General features: G+C 42.3%; 1 protein-coding gene across 7 annotated transcripts in view; it reads right to left on the bottom strand.

The window, feature by feature from the left end:
• Nucleotides 1-18,099, bottom strand: part of STAMBPL1 (STAM binding protein like 1) — a 129,273-nt gene that overhangs the window by 17,416 nt on the left and 93,758 nt on the right. For all 7 annotated transcript variants that reach the window (XM_077258921.1, XM_077258916.1, XM_077258917.1 and 4 more), the window contains 3 exons: nt 16,343-16,712; nt 15,089-15,213; nt 5,170-5,307 (listed from right to left, as the gene is read on the bottom strand). In XM_077258921.1, the coding sequence (XP_077115036.1) occupies nt 5,170-5,307; nt 15,089-15,213; nt 16,343-16,712 (633 nt within the window). The remainder of the gene's footprint in view (nt 1-5,169; nt 5,308-15,088; nt 15,214-16,342; nt 16,713-18,099) is intronic.

Genomic DNA, 18,099 nt, shown 5'->3' with positions numbered 1-18,099 from the left:
TGTAGGGTGAGCTGGACTGGAGAGCTGTAGATCGTGGAACTTTCGGGTGTGCCGGTGGACATGGCAGACTGAGAGACGGTTGGAGACGGTATTGTTTCCGCCGGTGCCCTACATGCAATATTTCCTCCTACAAAACTGGTGATTCCCTGACCCTGACTGCTTTTGGCTGGCAAAGAAACCTGCACAGATACTGCCGGTGGTGCGGAAAATGGTGGCCTTACAGTGACGGAAGGGATGTTGCGTTGCTGACTAGCTTCATTGGCCGAGGGTGCTACAACCTTGAGGGACGTTTGGTAGTTAGTCCAGGCTTGAGAATGCATGGTGGTTAAGTGTCTATGCATGCAACTAGTATTTAGACTTTTCAGATTCTGACCTCTGCTTAAGCTAGTTGAACATTTTTGACAGATGACTTTGCGCTGATCAGTTGGATGTTGTTTAAAAAAATGCCAGACTGCACTCTTCCTAGACTCTGATCCCTTTTCAGGGATTGCAGACTGAGCTTTAACCGGATGGCAACGCTGTGCTCCAACAGGTTTTGGCTTTGACACGCGTTTTGGTCCAGATACGGGCCCGGCAGATGGAACCTGTTGCGATGTTGATGCCTGCTGCGGCCCCTCCTCCACCTCCGCTTCTGAACTACTGCCGCCTGCACCCTGTTCCCCCAATGGCTGCCAATCGGGGTCAATAACTGGGTCATCTATTACCTCCTCTTCGAGCTCGTGTGCAACTTCGTCTGTGTCACTGTGTCGGTCGGTGGTATAGCGTTCGTGGCGGGGCAACATAGTCTCATCAGGGTCTGATTGTGGATCTGTACCCTGAGAGGGCAATGTGGTGGTCTGAGTCAAAGGAGCAGCATAGTACTCTGGCTGTGGCTGTGCATCAGTGCACTCCATGTCAGAATATACTTGTAATGGGCATGGCCTGTTAAATGTTTCACTTTCTAAGCCAGGGACGGTATGTGTAAAGAGCTCCATGGAGTGACCCGTTGTGTCGCCTGCTGCATCCTTCTCTCTTGTTGTAGTTTTTGCTGAGGAGGACAAGGAAGCGACTTGTCCCTGACCGTGAACATCCACAAGCGACGCGCTGCTTTTACATTTACCAGTTTCGGAAGAGGAGGCAAAAGAGCTAGAGGCTGAGTCTGCAATGTAAGCCAAAACTTGCTGTTGCTGCTCCGCCTTTAAAAGCGGTTTTCCTACTCCCAGAAAAGAGAGCGTTCGAGGCCTTGTGTAGCCTGACGACGAAACTGGCTCCACAGCTCCAGACTTAGGTGGAATATTTTTATCCCCACGACCACCTGATGCTCCACTACCACTACCATCATTACCAGCTGACAATGAACGCCCACGACGACCTCTTGCACCAGACTTCCTCATTGTTTTAAAATCTTAACCAAAGTAACTTTATTTGTTGCTATCAAACAACTTACACGGTGAGCTATAACTTCAGTATGATTTCAATATCCCTTAACAGGTTGGTGAGACCACAAGGAAAATCAGGCACAATGTTACACACTCTGTTTTCTGTGGCACAAAATCACAGAGATGACACACACGCAGGACTGTCACTCAAGCACTAATGTCAATATTAATCTCCCACCTAATTTATTTATTTTTTTTTCTCAGGGAGACTTTAGAAACCAAATAATATTAAAAAAAAAAAAAAAAAAGGCTTTCTATGGCCCACAATTAGAGAGAGAGAGGTGGCACAACCAGGAGTCAAGACTGGCGCACAAGCTGAAAGGGCAATATTACTCTCCCACTGTTTTTTATGTTTTTTTTGTTTTTTTCAGGGAGACTTTAGAAACCAAATAATATTAAAAAAACCAAAAAAAAAAAAGGCTTTCTATGGCCCACTGAATGAGAGGGAGAGAGGTGGCACACCCAGGAGTCAAGACTGGCACACAAGCTGAAAGGGCAATATTACTCTCCCACTGTTTTTTTAGGTTTTTTTTTTTTTTTCAGGGAGAATTAGAAACCAAATAATATTAAAAAAAAAAAAAATAGGCTTTCTATGGCCCACTGAATGAAAGGGAGAGAGGTGGCACACCCAGGAGTCAAGACTGGCACACAAGCTGAAAGGGCAATATTACTCTCCCACTGTTTTTTTATGTATTTTTTGTTTTTTCAGGGAGACTTTAGAAACCCAATAATATTTAAAAAAAAAAATAAATAGGCTTTCTATGGCCCACTGAATGAGAGGGAGAGAGGTGGCACACCCAGGAGTCAAGACTGGCACACAAGCTGAAAGGGCAATATTACTCTCCCACTGTTTTTTTAGGTTTTTTTTTTTTTTTCAGGGAGAATTAGAAACCAAATAATATTAAAAAAAAAAAAAATAGGCTTTCTATGGCCCACTGAATGAAAGGGAGAGAGGTGGCACACCCAGGAGTCAAGACTGGCACACAAGCTGAAAGGGCAATATTACTCTCCCACTGTTTTTTTATGTATTTTTTGTTTTTTCAGGGAGACTTTAGAAACCCAATAATATTTAAAAAAAAAAATAAATAGGCTTTCTATGGCCCACTGAATGAGAGGGAGAGAGGTGGCACACCCAGGAGTCAAGACTGGCACACAAGCTGAAAGGGCAATATTACTCTCCCACTGTTTTTTTAGGTTTTTTTTTTTTTTTCAGGGAGAATTAGAAACCAAATAATATTAAAAAAAAAAAAAATAGGCTTTCTATGGCCCACTGAATGAAAGGGAGAGAGGTGGCACACCCAGGAGTCAAGACTGGCACACAAGCTGAAAGGGCAATATTACTCTCCCACTGTTTTTTTATGTATTTTTTGTTTTTTCAGGGAGACTTTAGAAACCCAATAATATTTAAAAAAAAAAATAAATAGGCTTTCTATGGCCCACTGAATGAGAGGGAGAGAGGTGGCACACCCAGGAGTCAAGACTGGCACACAAGCTGAAAGGGCAATATTACTCTCCCACTGTTTTTTTAGGTTTTTTTTTTTTTTTCAGGGAGAATTAGAAACCAAATAATATTAAAAAAAAAAAAAATAGGCTTTCTATGGCCCACTGAATGAAAGGGAGAGAGGTGGCACACCCAGGAGTCAAGACTGGCACACAAGCTGAAAGGGCAATATTACTCTCCCACTGTTTTTTTATGTATTTTTTGTTTTTTCAGGGAGACTTTAGAAACCCAATAATATTTAAAAAAAAAAATAAATAGGCTTTCTATGGCCCACTGAATGAGAGGGAGAGAGGTGGCACACCCAGGAGTCAAGACTGGCACACAAGCTGAAAGGGCAATATTACTCTCCCACTGTTTTTTTAGGTTTTTTTTTTTTTTCAGGGAGACTTTAGAAACCAAATAATATTAAAAAAAAAAAAAAAAAAAAAAAATAGGCTTGCTATAGCCCACTGAATGAGAGATAGCACACACAGCAGTGGCACACAAGCCCTGACTGAGGCCAATATTTTTCTCCCACTGATTGATGTAGTGTTTTTGTGTTGAGGTAGAATTTAGAACACAAATCACGGAAAAAATAAATAGGCTTTCTATGGCCCACTGAATGAAAGGGAGAGAGGTGGCACACCCAGGAGTCAAGACTGGCACACAAGCTGAAAGGGCAATATTACTCTCCCACTGTTTTTTTATGTATTTTTTGTTTTTTTCAGGGAGACTTTAGAAACCCAATAATATTTAAAAAAAAAAATAAATAGGCTTTCTATGGCCCACTGAATGAGAGGGAGAGAGGTGGCACACCCAGGAGTCAAGACTGGCACACAAGCTGAAAGGGCAATATTACTCTCCCACTGTTTTTTTAGGTTTTTTTTTTTTTTCAGGGAGACTTTTGAAACCAAATAATATTAAAAAAAAAAAAAAAAAAAAAATATAGGCTTGCTATAGCCCACTGAATGAGAGATAGCGCACACACAGCAGTGGCACACAAGCCCTGACTGAGGCCAATATTTTTCTCCCACTGATTGATGTAGTGTTTCTGTGTTGAGGTAGATTTTAGAACACAAATCACGGAAAAAATAAATAGGCTTTCTATGGCCCACTCAGTGAGAGATGGCACACACAGGGATGGCACTGTAGCAGAAATGCCAATCTTAATCTCCCACAAAAAAAAAACAAAAAAAAAAAAAAAACTGTCCTACAATTACTATCTCCCTGCAGTAATGTAAGCCAGGTATGGCAGGCAGCAATAGGAGTGGACTGATGCACAAATTAAATAAAAAGTGTGGACAAACAAAAAAGATAGCTGTGCAGAAAGGAAGGAACAAGAGGATATGTGCTTTGAAAAAAGCAGTTGGTTTCCACAGTGGCGTACACACAGCAATACAGCTATCACGGAGCCTTCTAGGGCAGCCCAATGAGCTACAGCGCTGAGGGGAAAAAAAAAAAAAAATAGCTTCCACTGTTCCTGCACACCGAAGGTGGTGTTGGACAGTGGAAATCGCTGCAGCACAAGCGGTTTGGTGGTTAGTGGACCCTGCCTAACGCTCTCCCTGCTTCTGATGAAGCGGCAGCAACCTGTCCCTAAGCTCAGATCAGCAGCAGTAAGATGGCGGTCGGCGGGAACGCCCCTTTATAGCCCCTGTGACGCCGCAGACAGCAAGCCAATCACTGCAATGCCCTTCTCTAAGATGGTGGGGACCAGGATCTATGTCATCACTCTGCCCACACTCTGCGTTCACCTTCATTGGCTGAGAAATGGCGCTTTTCGCGTCATTGAAACGCGACTTTGGCGCGAAAGTCGCGTACCGCATGGCCGACAAGCACAGGGGTCGGATCGGGTTTCATGAGACGCCGACTTAGCCAAAAGTCGGCGACTTTTGAAAATGATCGACCCGTTTCGCTCAACCCTAGTCAACAGGTCACAGAATTCCAAGTAAAATTTTGATATTCTTTATAATTCATGGTAGGGTGCGAATTAATGATTACACACATTGACTGCAGCAAAGCCTATTTTGGAAGACAAAAGAGAAGCCATTTGTCCAACAGTAATGTGGTCATCCATTGTTATAAGAAAACCTCCAAAAAGGCTGAGTCTGGTGTAAAATAACAAAATCAATATTGGCTGCCCCCAAGGAAGAATAATAATAATAATATTTACAAGTATTATATTTTATAATCAATGCTTCTCAAACTATCTCACAGCCTGGAAGATGCTGCCTCAACCAGTGGAAATAAATTACAATATTTTCTACTTACATGGATCCAGCCCAAGGTAAGAAGATTGTGTTGATCTTGCACATTAAACAATTCCTCCACATTCTCCATGTCACAATAGTCTGGTCCTGCAGACTGCTTTGGTACAATTACATGCGTAATGGTGAATTCATCATGAGTCTGACAAACATAATAAAAAGGAACGAGAAATGGTCAAACATATAATAGGTCATGACTGTAGTCCTTCTCCAAAATATTCGCCTGCTGGAGAGCGAATGGGCGACCATATTGTTGTGATCACGCCAACATTATATTCTATTACTGAAAGGGTTTTCTGGCCACTCTGTAAGACCGTCAGTCTCCCTCTGTGTAACTGCAGACAGTCTAATTTTGACAGTGTGCGATGTGCAAACTGTCATGATTCCCAGAGAGTGGGTGGTCAGATGATCGAACGTGTGTGATTTGCACACTTGTGATCATGCCCTGAATAGAAGAGAATTGAGTGAACCCCCATCAGACTAGTCAGCACGTGATCGTCAGTATGCAAATCACATACGTGTGGTCATGTGACTGCTCAATAGCACTAGTACTGTTGAATTCTGAAAGTGTGCGCATCACACACTGTCACGATTCAGCAATCGGCATTCACACAGAATGACTGCAGTCTTTTCTTCTTACATGAAACTACTCAATTAAAGGAACACTTAGGAAAAAGTGATATACCGTACTTTGTTATGCCTAATGCAGTGATTGGATTACTGCAATGGAGCAGGGCCCCAGGAGGCAGGGTCTCTGATGCAGAAAGCTGGAGGAAGCGGCAAGAGTGGGGCGATGCTGCGGGCACCAGGCTGGGAGGAGGGGGTGTTCGGCAGTGCGAAGCTGCAGCGGGCTCCAGCTTTCAGAAAATGTTGGGAGTCCCCAAACTTCCTATCCTTTTCACTGAGGTGGACTTCGTGAAAATGTCCACCGGACGCAGCGCATGCACAGATTGAGATCTCGGCTCCTGAGATCTCGGCTCCTGAGAGCACGTTAATGACCGGGCCAATTTTTACAATTCTGACCACTGTTCCTTTATGAGGTTATAACTCTGGAACGCTTCAACGGATCCTGATAATTCTGACAATGTTTTCTCGTGACATATTGTACTTCATGATAGTTGTAAAATTTCTTTGATATTACCTGTGTTTATTTGTGAAAAAATCAGAAATTTTGCAAACATTTAGAAAATTTAGCAATTTTCATGCCCTTAAATCACAGAGATATGTCACACAAAATACTTAATAAGTAACATTTCCCACATGTCTACCTTACATCAGCACAATTTTGGAACCAACATTTTTTTTGTTAGGGAGTTATAAGGGTTAAAAGTTGACCAGCAATTTTTCGTTTTTACATCACCATTTTTTTTTTTTTAGGGACCTAATCACATTTGAAGTCATTTTGAGGGGTCTATAGATAGATAGAAAATAACCAAGTGCGACACCATTCTAAAAACTGCACCCCTCAAGGTGCTCAAAACCATATTCAAGAAATTTATTAACCCTTCAGGTGTTTCACAGGAATTTTTGGAATATTTAAAAAAAATTAACATTTAACTTTTTTTCACAAAAAATATACTTCAGCTCCAATTTGTTTTATTCTACCAAGGGTAAGAGGAGAAAATGGACCACAAAAGTTGTTGAACAATTTGTTCTGAGTATGCCGATACTCCATATGTGGGGGTAAACCACTGTTTGGGAGCATGGCAGAGCTTGGAAGGGAAGGAGCGCAGTTTGACTTTTCAATGCAAAATTGACTGGAATTGAGACGGGACGCCGTGTTGCGTTTGGAGAGCCCTTGATGTGCCTAAACAGTGGAAACCCCCAATTCTAACTGAAACCCTAACCCAAACACACATCTAACCCAAACACACCCCTAACCCTAATCCCAACTCTAACCATAACCCTAACCACACCCCTAACCTGAACATGCCCCTAACTCTAATCCCAACCACACCCCTAACTCCAACACACCCCTAACCCTAATCCCAACCCTAACCACACCCCTAAATCCAACACACCCCTAACACTAATCCCAACCATAACCTTAATCCCAACCATAAATGTAATCCAAACCTTAACTTTAGCCCCAACCCTAACCATAGCCCCAACCCTAAATTTAGCTCCAACCCTAACCCTAACTTTAGCACCAACCCTAACTGTAGCCCTAACCCCAACCCTAGCCCTAACCCTAGCCCCAACCCTAGCCCTAACCCTAGCCCCAACCCTAGCCCCAATCCTAGCCCCAACCCTAACCCCAACCCTAGCCCCAACCCTAGCTTGAACCCTAACCCCAACCGTAGCCCTAACCCTAGCCCTAATGGGAAAATGGAAACATATACTTTTTTAAATGTTATAATTTTTCCCTAACTATGGGGGTGATGAAGGGGGGTTTGATTTACTTTTATAGCGGGTTTTTTAGTGGATTTTTTTGATTGGCAGCTGTCACACACCAAAAGACGCTTTTTATTGCAAAAAATAGTTTTTGCGTCTCCACATTTTGAGAGCTATAATTTTTCCATACTTTGGTCCACAGGGTCATGTGAGGTCTTGTTTTTTGTGGGATGAGTTGACGTTTTTATTGGTACCATTTTTGGGCATGTGACATTTTTTGATCGCTTTTTATTCCGATTTTTGTGAGGCAGAATGACCAAAAAACAGCTATTCAAGAATTTCTTTTGGGGGGGGGCGTTTGTACCGTTCCGCGTTTCGTAAAATTGTTTTGGCGCTTTTATAAGATAAAAACTTTTTTATATAAATAATACTTGTTTTTGCATCGCTTTATTCTGAAGACTATAACTTTTTTATTTTTTCACTGATGATGCTGCATGGTGGCTCGTTTTTTGCGGGACAAGATGACGTTTTCAGCGGTACCATGGTTATTTATATCCGTTTTTTTGATTGCGTGTTATTCCACTTTTTGTTTGGCAGTATGATAATAATGCGTTGTTTTTTGCCTCGTTTTTTTTTTTCTTACAGTGTTCACTGAAGGGGTTAACTAGTGGGACAGTTTTATAGGTCGGGTCGTTACGGACGTGGCGATACTAAATTTGTGTACTTTTATTGTTTGTTTGTTTTTATTTAGATAAAGAAATGTATTTATGGGAACAATTTTTTTTTCTTTATTTAGGATTTTTTTTTTACACATCTGAATATATATATATTTTTTTATACTATAACATTGCCCCAGGGGAGGACATCATGTTATAGGGTCAGATCGCTGATCTGACACTTTGCACAGCACTGTGTCAGATCAGCGATTTGACAGGCAGGGCTGCAGGCTTACAAGCGCCTTCTCTGAGCAGGCGCTGGTAAGCCACCTCCCTGCAGGACCCGGAAGCAGCCCCGTGGCCATTTTGGATCCAGGGCCTGCAGGGAGAATGAGGTAGGAGACCCTCGGAGCAACGCGAGCACATCGCGTTGCTCCGAGGGACTCAGGGAAGCATGCAGGGAGCTCCCTCCCTGCGCGATGCTTCCCTATACTGCCGGAACACTGCGATCATGTTTGATCACGGTGTTCTGGAGGTTAATGTGCCAGGAGCGGTCCTTGACCGCTCCTGGCACATAGTGCCGGAGGTCAGCTGCGGTAGTCAGCTGACACCCGGCTGCAATCGACGGCGCTCCCCCCGTGAGCGTGGCCGATCGCATATGATGTACTATCTCGTCGGTGTTATACGGGCCCACCCCAACTCGACGGGATAGTACGTCATATGTCAGAAAGGGGTTAAAATTGCTGTTGGGAGAAGACGCCTTCAAATGAGAGACCTGGAGCAGTTTACAAAAAAAAGTGGTCCAAAATTCCCAGTTGAGGGGTGTTAGAAGCTTGTAGATGGTCATAGGAAGCGATTCATTGCAGTTATTTATTCCAAAGGATGTGCAAATAAATATTAAGTTGAGGCTGGTAACAATTTTGTCAGGCTCATTTTGGGGGTTTTGTGTGAAATTACGTCCAATTTTCCTTTTTTTCTCTGTTCTTTTTTGTGTTGTTCCAATACACACAAAGTAAATAAATGTGTATAACAAAACATACGTAATTGCAGTAATTTTCTGGAAGAAATACTTCTCTTTCTGGAACAATTTCAAGGGTGCCAACACTTTTGGCCATGAGTGTATATACACACATATATACACAAAGTATATATATTGCAAATCAAACCTAGCAATACTTGATAACGCAGGAATGTAAATAATCGTCTTTTCACGAAGCTTAGTGATATGCCAAAATAATCTGATTCAATTTATCTGAGCGGACATTATCCATCACACCAAATTGCATCAAAAGTAGAAAAGCAAATGTCACATTTCCTGCCCCTGACAGATCAGAGGCAGCAGATAATGGAACATGCTTGTAGGCACCAATATGATTCTGAGCTCTAGAATCTTAGTCTTTTGAGTCTCAATCATCAGTGTCAAAAATGACAGTATCCATTTCATTCTACTCACGTGAGGCTTTATGTTTTCTCATGGTCACACATAATCAGGGTATCCAGCATAATTGTCATCCTAAAAAATCTCACGGACTCAGGAAAAAAGTTTTAATTCATCTTGCAACATGATGATTACCTGTCGTGTTGCAATACTTAAAGTGCACTACATATATTTATAATATAAGTACTATAATTAGTCCGAAACATATTTTTCCTGAAGTATAAACAATGAATCACAAATGTATAAAAAACAGCTTCCTTCCTCAAATGCCAGACACGTGTATCTGTGATACATTTGTGAGTCACTGATTGATACTTATAGGCTCACTATACTTGTGTTGGGTTTGGTTTGCTGGATGCAAGGACGATGTATTATTTATTGGCTGCGTCCTTCTTACATCTAATCCATGCAATCTGCCTATAAGCTACAGTAGTTTCAATGTCCTGCAGAAGTGTCTATAAACAGTACCGTGAACATTACCGTTGGCCATACTTGCAGTATCTGCTACCTAAAGGGGGTTCACCAGCATTACAAGTAATAGGATATGTCATGGCTTCCTGATTGTTAGGGGCCCGACTGCCAAAACCTCCACTGATCTTTAAAGTTTTTCTATGCACAGTAACCTCCGGAGGGAGACCTACAACACCGGCCCATTCTTTTTGATGTAAGTGTTGGAATAAGGCAAGGGGAATGACAAGTTGTCATAATGACAATTTTTTTTCATATATTTCAAGGATCAAGGATGCAGGGCTAAGAAAGAATCACGACAATTGTTACTTTATATACATAATGTAATTATTTAGTGATACAGACACATCAAGAGAGCTGACAGGAAGTCCTTAAAAGTGTCTAGGATTAGTCAAACATGGCTGCTTTCTTAAAAAAAAACGCAACGCACCTTACAAAAACAGTGACATACCCACTGGAGTAAACGTGGTTGACATGTAATAACTACACACAACCTGTAATCAGGTGTGGTGCTCAGGGGCATACATAGAAATTGTGGTCCCCATAGCTCAGGTCTTAATTGGGTCCCCCTTCCCTTTGTAAAAAAAAAAAAAAATCAGCGGAATGGGCAGGGTATTAGCGCAGGTCCAGAAGGGCACACCTCCCAACTTTTCAAAACAGAGAGAGGGACATGTATTGTGTCACTTACAAAAGTAATTGTAAACCTATCAAAACTCCTTAGTGTTCTCACCCACTACGATATCCCTTTCTTGGCTCAAATACAGTACGATACACCCCAAGAATGCTCCCAACACACAGTACAATACTCTCAACCTAAAACACAGAGTATGATGATCCCATGGCGCACCCAGCAAAGTATGATTTCTCTCTCAGTGAACCAGCACAGTATGATGACCTCTGCAGCCCCCACCACAGAGTCTAATGGCCCCCACAGTCCCCCACATAGTATTATGACCCCAGAGTGCTCCCAACACAGTATTATGGCCCTACAGCCCCTTGTACAAAGTATGATGGCACCCAGAGCCCTTCACACAGTATGATGCCCCCCGTAAGCACACGCTGCTAAAAGAAAAATTACTCACCTCATCCTGTTCCTCTGATGCACGTCCCCATTCTGTGCCGTGTGGGCTGAGCTTCTGTGTAGCAGGGATAACCTAGTGAAGTCATCGCATCTACTATACCGAGACTCAGATACACAGGCTGAATAGTAAAACAGAGAGCCAACGGCTCTCCACTCCATCAGTGTATACAACTGTGGTTGTCTCCAGGGGATGCAGATACCATTGTCAAGCCACTGGTCCCTCCAACTCACAAGCCCCATACCGACACCTCGGTCTGCCGCTATTAGCGCTATACCATTGGTGGCTCTGTTTTCAGAGAAAATCGGCCATATTTTACTAACTCTGGACAGCCACCATAAAGAGTGGTGTAAATTGTAGTTCATGGATCTGAATGTAAAACTGAAACAGGGTCTCCAACTATCACACGTCTTTAACAGCATTGTTCTCTTATGGGTCAATAGCACTTTTAGGATCTTCATAGACTCTAGGACATAGGTGCAGTTTGGAATTCCTGTATCCATTATAGATATGCCCATCTGTAAGGCCAAGGTTTCGTTGTGCATCATGGATTTCACTGCAATATCGCAAACTTCACTATGGAAATGCAATGCACAACATACAGTATGTACTGTATTTGTCATTCTTCCATGATTTCTATTTTACAATGAATCCAACAGGTTTGTCATTTTTTTTTTTATACCTTACAATTCAAAGTCATTTATGTAAAAATTGTGATTTACACTAAAAAATTACATCGGGCAGCTTTGATAGCCAGAAATTGGCCATTTATTACCATAATAATTGTCTAATTTATCTAATTTATTTAATTTTACAAAGAGTGAATCTGAACGTTGAGACCTAATTGTGTACAAACACTTCCAAAATATATTGAAATAATTTCTGCACCTAATTAACCTAATTGCTTCAGCAAAACTTAAGACCACTAATTTAATGGAAAACTGGACTCATATGAAATCATTATTGCACAGCTGCGACTCACTAAATAATTCACAGCCATTGAAATCCTGTCTTCTCAGTGGATTACGTAGGACTGTGACTATGAGATGGAGAGGTCATTGAAGATCTTGTCCCCAAGATATCATTTTTTAATCGCATGCGCATATATGGAGCTCCCATAGGGTCTGAATTGAGTAGCAATGTTCTTGCACAGCGACTACTACAAACAAAACTCTTCCGTTTCCTGTTTTTTTTGGGGGGGTCCCAGCAGTGGGAGCTTTACATGCTCAAATATTTATCACTTATCCCATAAATCTGTATAAAATAAATTGCAAATTATAGCTCAGATTTGAATAGACTTTCAAATCCTACATTATAACTAGTGAAATCTGTGGAAAATGTAGGGAAAAGTTTTCTGTGCAGCATCTAAAATGTTGTAGCAAGCTCTTACCTAATGTTCAACCCATTTATAGAGGACTATACACATACCCTCTATGGTATTTAAACCAGTAGATCAGTACAATCCAAAATCAACATATACTTTGCCCTAGACCAAAGGTGTAAAGATCGCAGTTGCAGAGGGTGCGACAAGGCCCATGCAGGAGGGGACACAGCAAGCAAAGCACCTACTTCAGCTGGATGTGCAACTGAGGAGACACATTCAGTTGAAATGGGACACACATTCAGTTGAAATGTATTGCGGTGCAGAGACCTGTTGGTTACTTGCACTGCAATACAAGTCGCTGTGTAATCAGAGATTGCCATTTGGCGTTGGCGTGCTTGTTACGGGCAGCACATGGCAGTTACATTATGCGCCACCAGGGCTGAAATCAGCTTCTGGCCTCCTCGCTGACTATAAAAGAGGATGCAACATGTTGTGTGAGCAGGGAAAGGTAAGAAGAATAATTTTTTTTTTTTTTAAACTGTTGGAAAAGAATGGCAGAATGGAGGACATTATTACTTCAAGGGGCCAGGATGGGAGACATTTTACCAGGAAGGGGCCTAGGTTGGATAACATTATCACTGGTGGAATGGGGACATTATTATTGGAAGGGTCCCAGGACAGAGCACATTATCACAAGAAGGGGTCCAGAATAGAGGACAGTATTGCAAGAAGGGGCTCAGGATAGGAGACACTATTACAGGAAGGAGCCCATTCTAGTGATATTATTACAGGAAGGGATCAGGATGGGGGACATTATACCCGAAAAAAGCCCAGAAGGAGGACATTATTATAGGAAGGGGTCAGGTTGGAAGACATTATTACAGGATGGATACATTATTACGGTAAGGAGCAAGAATGGGGGTCGTTATTACATGGTGGCAAAACATCTTTATTGGATCAAGAATGCTACAAGAGCCCACATACATCTAAGCAACATGCAGCTGGAGGCCCAGGTCCAAATTTTGCATCTGGGTTCAATAGACTCTAGTTATACTGTTGCCGTAGACCTCCTAAACAAATAACCCATACAATGACAAGGATTGGCCATAAGTTTCTCCGTTGAAAGAAAAAAGTGTCTGTGAGCTTCTTGTTTCTAGATATTAAACGGATAATAGTTGTCTAGTAGGGATGCCAACTTTATCAGCAATTTCTTTGTGGACAACTTAACCAAAAAACAAGGGTTGGACAAATACTTTTACAGATGTAGAACCCCTTTCTCATAGCGAACACGTCTCTCAAAACTGCCCAAATAGAATCAATAAATTACTGGATTTTGTGAGGTAGTTAGGGTAGTGTCTGATCTCTGTGCAGTACGACTGGCAATGGCACAAGGATCTGGACAGTGAAAAAGATCAAATTGGTAAAGGTATTATCCAGTCCTATTGTACCCGGATGACTACCTGTCTGCACATCCCTTTGAAAGAAAAAGTGATTGGAAGTTCAATGTCTGAAAAGCAATTCCAAGAATTTCAAAAACATTAAATACATGAAGGACATGAAGGACAATCTACAGACATAGATTCAATCAAACATCTTTCCACATAGAAAGAAATAGGGGAGATGCAGGTTAAGGTAAAGAGGTTTCACTTTTATGGTGTCACGGAAGTGGTTTGTGGAACCACTGTGCCACGGACCGTGGAGAGCCTGGAGGGGCGTGACTAAGCGAACACCAGACTGTTCACTAGAGCAGCCTCTGATGGTGAGGTTAGACAGTTAGACTTGGCTCCCGATGAACGCCAGGTGCCACTCCAGGACAGACCAACGGACGCGCAGCAGCTGAACCCAGAGGACAGACTGGAGGGAGCAGCTGGCAGAGTTTGCATTAGAATATAGCAGACAGTTCCCATCAGAGTGCGGCAGAGTTTGTATCAGAGTGCAGCAGGCAGGGTCTGCATTAGAGTGCGGCAGACAGAGTTTGTATCAGAGTGCAGCAGGCAGGGTCTGCATTGGAGTGCAGCAGGCAGGATCTGCATTAGAGTGCAGCAGGCAGGATCTGCATTAGAGTGCAGTGAGGACTGGTGTGCAACCTTACACAACTTAGACTGCGAAACAGGTAGGTTGGTCAGGCACCTCACCAGTGGGAAGGAAAAAATATTTACATAATGTCCCACAGCCATTGGCTAGGAAAGAAATAGCAAGTGCACTCGCTGGCCCTTTAAGAGCGCAGGAGCACATGCGCGCGTGCCCTAAGGACATGGCTAGAGGATCAGCTGGAAGCATGCCGAGCATGGGAAAGGGAAGAACTGTCTGCAGTATGGGTGAGTGAAGAGACACGTCAGAGACCCTGCCTGTCAGAGCAGGGATCCTGCATGGTGCTAATACATGGTAGAAAACCCAAACTCATAAAAACCACTCTTTTGATAATAATGATAGCTGAGAGGAAAACTGAACACATATAAAAAAATTAGGATTTAGCGTCAAATCAAGTTTTAATTGCTTTAAAGTAAGTATTCATTATCCATAATCCCAGAATGTGTTGAGTGGTCAGATACCCATGAGAGATTGTGTGCACTAATCCCTATCTTTAAAACATTTTTAAATAATAAAAAAAATACAATTCTTACCAGTTTACCACACAGAATCCCACAAGTTTCAATTCCTCTGCTTGTATTTGCCTCTGCCAGTTGCAGAAATTTTTGGGAGAGATCTTTGGGCAAAACAACTATCCGCAATCCTTCCACAATTTCATCTGATGGAAAAAAAAGAAAACAGTTCAGCATTGACACCTAGGCTAGATTTAGGTTAGATGGCGCTCTATGAAGAAGTTTCTTTTGACTCTTCTACATGTGATGTTCATGTAAAGGGTCAAAATAACTGTGCTGAACAGCTATAAAGTAGATGATGAAGCTACATCTTGTGCAGCTCACTTTACATACAGTACATGTACGGTTGGGCAGTGTAGGATCATGGTAAAGTTCTTGGTGCCCATACAATTAAGGCCAGTGGTGCCCATACAATTAAGGCCAGTGGTGCCCATACAATTAAGGCCTCTTTCACACTTCCGTCTTTTGTCTCAAGTCGAAATCCGTCGAGTTTTGAAAAAAACAGGATCCTGCAAATTTTTCTGCAGGATCCTGGTTTTTCCCATAGACTTGTATTAGCGATGGATTGTGACAGATGGCCATCCGTTTCATCCATCGTGCACTGGATTCGTCAGAAAATAGCTTTTTTCTATACATCGGAAAATCGGTCAGCGACGGCTCCTGTGCTGTCCGTCGTCGGCTATAATGGAAGCATATGGACGCAGGATCCGTCGCTGACCGTCAAACACAGGAATCCAGGCACATATCACATTTTTCCCTCTGAGCATGGTCTCTCTCTCTCTTGCCTCCGTTGTATCACTATTTTCTCGACATTGGTCGGCACGTCTTCCCGACGCATTAGGACGGGACACTGCCGACGGAAGTGTGAAAGAGGCCTAAGGCCAGTGGTGTCCTCTTCAGAAATGGTATGGGGTGCACCTCCCACTGACTAATAGTGAAAATACTCTAATACTGCCAGAAACACTAAAGTTCAGGGTACAGTATACTTGTCAACTCTCGTGGAATGTTCAAAAGCCTCCCCAAACCTCCTGAGAAGAAGTATCCCTAGCATCCAATTTCATATTTGCAGTAGGAACTGGGGCACAGAGGGGGAATAGAAAGCAAAAGGAGCAGTGGGTACCAGTGTTAACATTGAATACTACCCTCAAAAGACCATCACTCAGAGCATGGGGTATAGGAGTCTGCAGATCATACAGGTGGATGGAAATCTATACTGTTACATAATGGTGTTTGATGAACAATACAACCACAAGGTATAAGGTATCATGCACTTACTTTGTACGGCACTTAGAGTTGCGGCTGGTTTTAGTGCTCGGCTTATAGGGGGAGACTGTCCAGCATACATAGCTGCATCATTCTTTACAGTTTTGCCAGAAAGGACATTAGACAATGAATGCCCTTTATGAGAGGGACAACAAGATATCATGGTGCCATCTGTTTGCTCTGGGACCTTAGACCTAAGGCTAAGGTTTTCTTGATGTTTTAGCTGGTCTCGCATCATGTCTTGTTTCCGGAGCTGGTCCTCAAAAAAACTGAATTGCTCCGTTTCTATTTGTTGCTGTCGCAGCTGCGCGACTCTCTTCTTCTCTGCCTCAATGAGTTGTTGCTGTTCCATCTTCTTCAGACATTCAGCTTTTCTCTCATTCTAGAAATAAAAATATAACAAAGTATATTGTATGAGGTCACTCGATATCCAGATAGCAATTTTGTTGTTTAGTGATCAGAAAGGCTTAGATTAGGTGAGATACAGGGGTTCTCATCCTGAGACAATTCTTGCTTGTCACAAAGGTTCATTAAAGAAGCCCTCCTCCCACCAAAATGTTTATCCTCTTAATATATTGCAATCATATTATATAGCACTGTGTACTTACAATTGCCCATTTTGCCTTTCTACCCAGCTAATTCTTGTTTTCTCTGCTCTATTAAGAAACCTAAAGTTTATTGTTCCTACAGAAATCATTCCTCTCCAACTCCTGACCTAGCTGTTCCTTTCTCCCTCTGCCATTGACTTTTGTAGTGACTCGTGATTCATACAGAGAAAATTGACCTCCAGTTTCTACATAGAGCTTAGAAGGATTCACCTGGTCAGTTTTTAATCATGTGATGTCATAGACCTAAAGGAAAAGAGAAGAATTAAGGGGGTAGAAGGGAAATATGAGCAATTGTAAGTACACAGTGCTACATAATATGATGATTGCAATATATTAAGAGGATGACAATTTTGATGAGAGTGCTTTCTTAACAATAGGAATCGATTGTTAATAAAGGCTACGTTCACATTTGCGGTCAGCGCCGCAGCGTCGGGCGCCGCAGCGTCGCCGCATGCGTCATGCGCCCCTATATTTAACATGGGGGCGCATGGACATGCGTTGTGCTGCGTTTTGCGCCGCATGGCCGCAAGCGTTGGACGCAAGAAACGCTTCAAGTTGTATTTTTTTTGCGTCCAACTTTCGGCCAAAAAGGACGCATGCGGCGCAAAACGCAGCGTTTTAGCGTGCGTTTTGCCGCATTTTTGTTTGCGTTGTGCGCTGCGGCGCCGACGCTGCGGCGCACAACGCAAATGTGAACGTAGCCAAAGAGATCCAAACAGCAGTATTTAAGATAGATTGGTTTCCTATGTTTCTAAAGAAATTTAGAGGCCCGACCAAGGTTCAACAAGGAAACCAAATACACAAATCTATATAAATATCAAAACTGTTAACCGTGCCGGCATACCAATACTCAAAGAGGTGAAAAAGATCAGTACCACTGATAATCACCCTTAGTATGCCTACACATCTGAAAAAGGAGGTGCATAACAAAATAATATGAAACAATCTCACCAATTGATGAAGACACCACACGAAAGATGCAACCTCCTATTCAGTGAATCAGAAACCCGATGGATCATTGCACGACTCCATAGACCATTCCTGTTCAAAACCACCTCCCTATCGGTCCACCGTATGATTAACGATTGGTTAATACATGTGTTTGTTTTTATATGTTGTGTTTTGTCATTTTAATAGATGTAATTAAATGTTATGTTTTAG

The sequence above is a fragment of the Ranitomeya variabilis genome, chromosome 4, assembly GCF_051348905.1.
Source record: "Ranitomeya variabilis isolate aRanVar5 chromosome 4, aRanVar5.hap1, whole genome shotgun sequence".
NCBI lineage: Eukaryota > Metazoa > Chordata > Amphibia > Anura > Dendrobatidae > Ranitomeya > Ranitomeya variabilis.
Note: the sequence above shows the minus strand (reverse complement) of the source record. Positions and strands in the feature narration are given on the sequence as shown.